This window comes from Solanum pennellii, chromosome 1 (genome assembly GCF_001406875.1).
Source record: "Solanum pennellii chromosome 1, SPENNV200".
In the NCBI taxonomy this organism is placed as follows: Eukaryota; Viridiplantae; Streptophyta; class Magnoliopsida; order Solanales; family Solanaceae; genus Solanum; species Solanum pennellii.
In genome coordinates, this window is record NC_028637.1 from 94,369,746 (window position 1) to 94,378,732 (window position 8,987).

The 8,987-nt window shown below is 37.1% G+C and overlaps 2 protein-coding genes across 3 annotated transcripts; both read left to right on the forward strand.

Moving 5' to 3' along the window:
- The first annotated feature begins 453 nt into the window (after window positions 1-453).
- LOC107006992 lies at window positions 454-3,932 on the forward strand. The gene is made up of 2 exons (XM_015205480.2): window positions 454-777; window positions 3,575-3,932. Exons 1-2 carry the CDS (start codon window positions 553-555, stop codon window positions 3,647-3,649), a joined length of 300 nt encoding a protein of 99 aa, XP_015060966.1. The 5' UTR covers window positions 454-552; the 3' UTR covers window positions 3,650-3,932.
- A 1,386-nt stretch (window positions 3,933-5,318) lies between these two features.
- On the forward strand, window positions 5,319-8,849 carry LOC107013855 (putative pentatricopeptide repeat-containing protein At3g25970). Of its 2 annotated transcripts, none has more exons than XM_015213740.2 (2): window positions 5,319-7,650; window positions 8,219-8,849. In XM_015213740.2, exon 1 carries the CDS (start codon window positions 5,427-5,429, stop codon window positions 7,503-7,505), a length of 2,079 nt encoding a protein of 692 aa, XP_015069226.1. In that variant the 5' UTR covers window positions 5,319-5,426; the 3' UTR covers window positions 7,506-7,650; window positions 8,219-8,849. The 2 variants fall into 2 exon arrangements, with proteins under 2 accessions (XP_015069226.1, XP_015069233.1); XM_015213747.2 differs by having other exon boundaries at window positions 8,357-8,849.
- The last annotated feature ends 138 nt before the right edge of the window (window positions 8,850-8,987 follow it).

The window sequence follows — 8,987 nt, forward strand, 5'->3', positions numbered from 1 at the left end:
CTTGGCTCAAAAGTAAAAATTCTCAAGACTCAGGAGCATCCTATTTGGACACCACTATTTTAACTCATATCCACTTTTTAATTTTCTTTTTGCACATCTACTCGCTTTTGGAACAACTTCATACATGTTGAATATGTACAGAACTGATAAAGTGAATGCTCGAATTCTTGTTCTCACACTCGCTAACTTGGCTAAGTTTGTGTACTTACAACACTCTACAACGATAACCAAGCAAATATGATTGAGTTCGGCCACAAATGGGCAAAGTTCATGCAAAAATAACTGAATTTTACTGATATGAAATTCAAACACCGCATGTCTTAAGTTGTTTCAACCATGCAAAATTGTTGCGCATGAATTATTTTTTTTAAAAAAATTACAACGAAACATGATCAAACGCTCACTTACTTATACGGGTTCTGCTGACAATGAGCCCAAAACTTGTTTTTACTTTGGACCAACAGTGAGCCCAAACGGAAAGCCCATAGAACAAAGCCGAAATCGACTACTAAGCTCCTTACGACGCCGGTGATCGGACACGATGAAGCGGTAATGAACCAAAATGAAGAAAACGCCGCCGTTGACGGCACGTCACGATACCGATGGTGGGCCGCTGCGAGTACAGGTCAGTTACTATGGGGAATTTACGCTTATAGGAGAGGGTTTGCCGGCGAATGTCGAATGATGCCACTTAAAGCCTTCGCCGTCGCCTCGCTTTTCGTTGGCGCGACCGCCTCCGCCTCTATGGCTTCTCTTTGCGCCTGCGGCATCCACTCGGTAAATTCTCTCTTTGCGCTTACTTCTTTAATAGACTAAAGAAATTTGTCATTTTTTAATAGTATTATTTGGAGTTCAGTTGACTAAAGCTAAACTGACTATGTACTGCAATCGGTAGGGGTTAGAGTTGTTAAGGTTTATGTATTTGTGTGGAGGAATTTGGTATTCAACTGACATTTGAAATAAATACTCCCTGTGACGGCATGGAGTTAAGATTCTAAGCTGTGGTGTTTATTGTTCTTTTGTGCTTTCCTCTGTTTACCACACCTTTCTGGAGTCCTTGGACATTAGAATGAACAATTGCTAAGTGGTTGCTTGAATGGAGATCCTATTTATTACTCAGTTGGAATAAATCAGAAGGTCTTTTTTTTGACCTCCTAGCCATTCTTCAGGAAGGTGCTCTTTTTGTGGCAGAAAAAGGAAGATTGGAAAGAAAACTGAGGTTTACGATGGTGTTATTGTGCATTGTGTTGCATGGTAGTTAACTTCTAAGCTACAACCTGCTATCTGGGTTCCTATTTTGCTTTATATTACATGATTTTCTATTTTACATGTTTAGGTGAAGAATTCACACTTCTGAGATTTAGTGTTCAAGTTGAGAACTTCAATAATTAGAGTAAGTAAGAATTCAAGCTTGTTTGGGCAATTAGGTTCTGACTTTTAATTATTTGGAACGATTGATAAGGTTTCATGGCCATAGGTCAGAAAGTTCATTAGTAAGCATTATGAACTTCTCCAATTATAGGTTGGATGAAGTTTATTTGCGTTGCTGAGAATAAATTTTGATAGAACCATCTCTCTGTGCTTGGCGACATTGTGAGACTTGGTTTGGGTGCTGGAAATCTTTCTGCTTATACAAGTATTTGGCTGAATGCAATGAATAAGAAATTGAAAGCAGAGGGAAACGATGATTCTTATTGACCGAGTTCTAGCCAGAAAGATGCAGATTACACACCGTAGGTTGATAAGAACTGAGGTTTGGAACCCTACCTAAGTAGGCTTACCACATGTACTTGATCCTGGGGGGGGGGCTCTAATTTCATGAATATATCGTAGAGGGTATTGGGAAAGACTTGGATAGGAAAGTTTTTCAAGGAGAGATGAATCGTTAATGCTTTGTGATGTCTCAAGTTGGTGATATTGGAACTATTTGCTTGCTCTAATGGAAAATAGATTCAGCCCATTGATACAAATTCCTGGAAGTATTTAGGATACACTGAAGCATTTTGGTTAAAGTACTGTAGTGGATTCGCTGAAGTACTAAACGCTTATGCTTCATCAAAGAAAATGAAAGCTTATGGAAGCAGCTCACACCTTCAAGTCCAAGGCAAATTTACTGTGTGATATGAAGAACAAATTTTTAGGTACTTTTTCATCAAGTATAGTGGGATGTCTTGTTGCCTGCTTACGAGTCTAAGCAACAGTTAGAACGATGGATTTGGATAGAATGATTTGCTTGGATTGATGCGTTGTTCTTGATGTTGGTGGTGGTTGTCTTTGAAAGTAGAAAAAAATTGATGCTTTTACATGTGTTACAAATTGGACATGTTCATTGAATGTGGAAAGTATTCAGCTGTTGATATTTGACAAGTTACATGTTAGATTATTTGGTTTTACCTTGTGTTTCATATACTGTTATGTCATTTCATTTGTGTGGGATCATATGATATTGGAAAGAAACCGTGTTTTACTCATATTTTTGCAAGTGTGCACAGCATACACACAAAATATGAGAAAGTTGGACGACATATTTTTCTCTTCATCTTTTTCTATTTATTCATCTTATCATCGGAAAGGATCCTTTCTCCCTCTCCTGTTTCCATTAGATCGAAAAAATTATAAAATCAAACTCTTTTTTTACTAGTATGACGTGTTAAAACCTTGTATCGTGTTACTGTGTTTGTCTACATGAAGCACATTGACATACTTTTTATCACTTGATCAGTTGATCTTAAAGGGTAGGAACTGTGGGAACGGAAAATGCTTATATATAGATGGAGTCCTACAGGAAGAATATATAGCTAAAAATTAGGTATAGTTCAGGTGTAAAATTAGCACCTTTTAACTTCATCCAGTACAAGGCTGGTCAATGTAATTTTTCAACTGCTGGCAAGGTATTCATGCAACAACGCATATATCAATTTCATATTGTAGTTTCTGTACTAAGGGCATGATGTCAGGAACATGGAGGGAGAGAGAAATGCATATAAATGAGCAGTGTCATGCTCAAAGAAGATCAGAAGGGTTAGGTCTAGTTTAGTTGTAAACGTAGTGGTATTTTTATACATATGAGTAGTTACCTGGAGATCGTATGTCTGTTTTCTAGCTACAACACTTGGTATGATCTCATTTGCGCTTGCATTGCTGGGTAGGATTGCGGGCAATCAATGGTTCTAGGCTAAACTGGTCACCTAGGGGATTCATAAATGCACACAGGTGAACACTGGACACCACCATCAAGTTATGACTTGTTTTGTAAGCGAGATGTGAGTTTCTCCAAGAAGATGGAGTTGAGCATTATCGAAGTGAGAAGCTTGGAGGTGTCTAGGCCATTTGAATGGTGTTGAATGAGTTAAAGATTGAGATACTCGCCAATATAAGGCGAGAACACCATAGGACGTGTTTCATGCCTCGTGTGCTGCGTAAGCGACCATTGGGTCAATGAAACCCAAAAAGTTGCATTAAACTTTTTGTTGGGATACGCTTTGACCCTCTTGATAAGTTTCAATCAGTGTCAATTAATCTCCTTTTTTCAGTTTTTAAAATTATGTGCAGTAATTTGTTGCAAAATGCACAGGTGGAAGACATGAAGGTTGTCGGGGAAAGTATAAGAACCGGACTTGGGTTGACACGAAGGGCACGAGAAGACTGACTACTTTAGAGCACTATCGCGAATCAGTAGCCTTAAGACGATTGACCAAGGAAGATCTCCATCTGTGTAGTTTCTTGCTAAACTCAATTCCAAGGGGAGCACATATCCGAAAGGGTATCTACCCCAGGCATGTACCTAAGTAATAAAATGGATGACATTTGTTTTCCTATATACAAGGTTAATTTATACTTAGTGGATAAGTATATCCAACTATGCACTGGCATATTGTATCATATCAACTGCATCTACGACAGCTACAAGAGCATCAGTTGTTTGGGTTTAATTTTTTTCTTCTTTGCTTGAAAAATTACTTGCTTCGCTTAATAAAAAGAGTTAATTTTAGGAATATCAAAGATAAAAATCATATTAACGCTTTATAACTATAGTTTTGCTATTTGCTCTCCATAGGTAAATTATGTTTTCTATGGAGCATTTGATTTGTATAAATAGCAGCGATTTGTATAAATTGAGTGTTAATTCATTTGTCTATGAAAATTGTGTTTGTATATGTATATGGTCTTTGTGTTAGGCTAAAGTGACGAGCGAGATTGGGAGAGAGAGAAGACAATGAGGGGACAGAGGTGAATTTTATATGTATATCAGTTAGATAATTGTATATATGTAAGTACTGTGTATATGTATTAATGAGTGTGTTTGTATATCTGCATGAAATTTGAATTTAAATTTGTATACAATTGAATTGAGTTAAAATATTTGTATTTGTATATCGAATCTCTCTCCCTCTCTTTATACAAATACATTGTATTTGTATAATTTATATTTGTATAAAGCAAGAAAGAGAAAGACAAAAAAGAACATGCATGGGAAGATTTGCATTTGTATAATATATAACTATAACCGTATAAGACGGAGAGATATGAATTTGTATTTGTGTGTATTGTGTCTTTCGCTTTATGCAAACAAAAATAATACATTTGTGTTTGTACAAAGTTAGAGAAGCGATCAAGAGATGACTGAAAAAGGAGAGAGGAGCGAGCGAGAGTCCAGAGAGAAGCGAATGACAAGAAGTATGCTCCAAATTGAAACTAAATAAAACTCTAATTATAATACATTTATTTTGAATTAATAGTTTGGTATAATGCATAATTTTCTCATATTCAATTTTTCACAACTTCTTACTGTCATTCTTTATCCCACAAAATAATATTCTACGCTATTTTTCAAGATAAAAACGTGTCTTGCTAATTTAATACTATATAAAAAGAAAACTTTAATCATGATTAATTTACAATAAGAAGTAACTTTATTGGTGAAAGTGTTTCACCCTTAATCAGCGATCTCTGATTCGAATCTTGGGTATGAAATTTTTTTTATTGGAAGCGTCATTCCTAAATGGGCTCTGTAGAGCGTGATTCAAATTTAATTAAAGCTCCAATATGAGCTCAATCAAAAAAATAAAAAAATCATGTTCTGTCGACGTAAAAAATTAAGCCATTCAATCTTTATAACTTAGTATAATATATACTAAACTTGCCGAAACTAGCTTATGTTTAAGAGTAATTGTTATAATTTAAACTCAAGTTATGCTCGATACACGAGGGAATAAATATCTCCATAGATACTTTAAACAATTACAAGATGTATTTATATTTTATAATATGTAAATATGATCCAAAAAGACTAAATTATCCTCTAGCTATATATATATATATAAAAAAAACATATGATCCAAAAGATTAAATTATCCTCTAGCTATATACATATAAAAATCAAGTTTTGGTGTTGAGTTGAGTTGCCAAATATAGTTTACTCATGAATGAAGCTATTGCACTTAAGGGCAGCCCATTGTCGAGCTATCAAGTTAGCACGCATCAGTGATACATACATTGCCACTACCATCTTAAACGGATACACAAAATGCAGAGAAATTGGTACTGCTCTCAACATGTTCGACGAAATTCCCCACAGAGATACTGCTTCTTGGAACATCATGATTTCTGGATATGTCAATTCTGGGAGATTTCTGAGTGCTTGCGTGTTCCTTAATTTGATGAAAGAAAATGGGTTTTGTTTAAATGACTATACTTTTGGAAGCATACTAAAGGGTATTGCTTCTAATGGCTTATTGTCCTTAGGTCAACAGGTGCACTGTGATGTGGTTAAAATGGGCTATGTCGGGAATGTTTACGCCGCCAGTGCGCTATTGGACATGTATGCTAAGTGTGGAAAAGTTGACGATGCAAATGAAGTGTTTCAAACCATGCCTGAACGTAATTATGTCTCATGGAATGCTATAATAGCAGGATATGCAGGGAAAGGTGATATAGAGTATGGTTTTTGGTTGTTGAGAGGTATGGAGCAAGAGGGAGTGCAGCTGGATGATGGAACCTTCTCTCCACTTCTAACGTTGCTTAATGAAGATAAGTTTTACAAGTTGACTATGCAGGTTCATGGAAAAGTTGAAAAACTTGGTTTACGTTGTGAAGTCAAAGTATTTAATGCGCTAATTACTGCATATTCCCAGTGTGGGAGTATTGAAAGTGCGGAGAGTGTTTTTGATGGTACTATTTGTTGCAGAGATTCAGTAACGTGGAATTCAATGCTAGCAGCTTATTTAGAACATGACGAGGAGAAGCAAGCATTTGAACTATTCTTGGACATGGAAAGGCTTGGGTTGGAAATGGATTCTTATACATATACTAGTATAATAAGTGGTTGTTTTGAGGGTAGACATAACAGTCAAGGGAAGTGTTTGCATGCTTTGGTTATCAAGAGGGGATTGGAAAATGTAACTATAATCTCGAATGCGTTGATTTCCATGTATGTCAAATCATCTACAAACACTATGGATGATGCACTGACAGTATTTGAAAACCTGGATGCAAAGGATTCTGTTTCTTGGAACTCCATTTTGACTGGATTGTCACAGAAGGGTTTGAGTGAAATTGCTTTCAAAAAGTTTACAAAGATGAGGGTGGAAAACCTGGAGATGGATGAGTATTCCTTTTCTGCCACCCTGAGATCTTGTTCAGATTTGGCTACTCTTCGATTTGGTCAACAAGTTCATGCCTTTGCACTAAAACTGCGGTCTGAGTCATATAAGCATGTGAGCAGTGCTTTGATACTTATGTACTCCAACTGTGGCATCATTGAAGATGCTTGGAAGTCCTTTGAAGTTTCTCCTAAAGAGAGTTCGATATCTTGGAACTCGATCATGTTTGCTTATGCACAACATGGGCAGGGTAAGCTCGTGCTTGACCTCTTCTACCTAATGAAACAAAGTGAAGTGAAACTAGATCATATCACTTTTGTGGCAGTCTTGACTGCGTGCAGTCACATTGGTTTGGTTGAAGAAGGTTGCCGTTTTTTCAAGTCTATGGAAGCTGATTTTGGAATTGTTCCTAGAATGGAACATTATGCTTGTGCAATTGATTTACTTGGGCGAGCTGGGCGCCTTGAGGAGGCAAAAGAGCTAGTTAAAGGGATGCCATTTGATCCTGATGCTATGGTTTTGAGAACTCTACTCGGTACTTGTCGATCATGCGGTGATATTGAATATGCAAGTGAGGTGGCTAGCCATTTGCTCGAATTGGAGCCAGGAGAGCATAGCACCTATATTTTGCTCTCAGACATGTACCGACAATTCAAGAAGTGGGATAACATAGCTAACATTAAGAGGCTGATGAGGGAAAGGAGTATCACTAAGGTACCTGGTTGGAGTTGGATAGAAGTCCAAAACGAGGTGCATAGTTTCAATGCGGAGGACCTATCACATCCTCATTGCCATGAGATTTATGCAAAATTGAGAGAGCTGACAGATGAGATCATGTTCTCTGGATCTGAAAATGCTAGCGAATTAATGATTTCTACGGGTGATCAGGAATCAGTGGTTTAACAACATATTCAAGCCAATGAGGTTCTTGTCAGTCTGGTGCCTTTATCTTGTCAAAATGGATAAGCATGATCTACTGAAAAAGTTGGCCCAGCCCTCAGGGATGTGGATGTAGCTGCATCTGCTATCTGAATAAATGGAACGCAAGGTTGTTCTTTAGTCTCCACTAGTTGTAATAGGCTAATAGCTGCATTTGCAATTCCAGTTTACCCACACTTTTGATCAGGCTTGAAGATATAAAATATCGGTATAGCCAGCACACTAGTTGCCATTCCACTAAAATCCACCCCTCAGATATTTTGCTTATACTTCGTCTGCTGAGACTCACTTAGAATTTTCTGACCTTGAAAGTCTTCGGTCCTACTTCGTAAATTTTTTACTTTTGTCCTTATTTTTTTTTATCTGATTCTTGAAATCTAAAAGATAATTGCCAAATATGTAAATTGGGTGAACAGTTTGGCTTTCCTGGTTCACAGCTTATACTCTATCCGCCTCTTTCTGGTCCCCCTCCCAGGCTTATATCAATAACAATTTTAGACTTTATTTCTGGTGAAGTTGGCTGAACTTTTTAGGTTTTATTTCGATCAACTGAAGTTGGGTTCCTTCTTCTATCTCCATGTTTTGTGGATACTGCATTTTTAATATAGGAGTGTGCTTATTTTAGTCACATGCACTTAGTTTTATGAATTTAAGCAGAGGAATGGTCCTTGTTGCAGGAATACCAACATGCAGATTGTGTCAAATACTCCACTAGCATTATCACTTTCACGTTTGATGATACTTTGATGTCCTTCATGCAAAAACAGAAAAGAGAGAATATCGGTGAAGCTGATGATTTGCATCTTTAAATTCAGATAGCAAGGAACTATAGTTTGCATGAGCAGGTGGAGGAAGTACATCGAACTATGAAGATTCAAGCAAAGTTCAATAGAGCCAAGAGTGCATCATGAAGAATTCAGATGCTATTAAAGTCATTCTGGATAGGTCACAGAAACTACCAAGCACATTGACAGTAAGAGCTTGGAACGCGTCAACAACAAATGATCACAAAAGTTTTGCAGCTCAAACAGAATCAGTAAAGCACAAGATTCTATGCAAGCAGAAGTATTGACATGCTATTCTGCAGCATCGTGGATCCCGTGTGAACGATTCAAGAAGTTACATGTTTTTACTGATCGACTAGCTATGTAAGACAATTTTAAAATGTGTGGTTAAGCATACAAAAATATACCTGATGTGACATAAGAGTATTAGTGCCCCATGCTGCATTGTGTTATACACATTCTCTTAATCTTCTCTCTTGTTTATCTTTTTTCAATGAAATGAAACTAATTGCTTCCATATTCAGCTGAAATTGTGCACTTTGTAAGTCTTTTCCAGGTTAATATGATTGACTTGGTGAATTTGTGGCACCAGGAAATAAAGTTACTTCAGCACATAAAGCAAATATGTGTGCTAGAATCCTCTCCCACCCCCCCCCCCCCC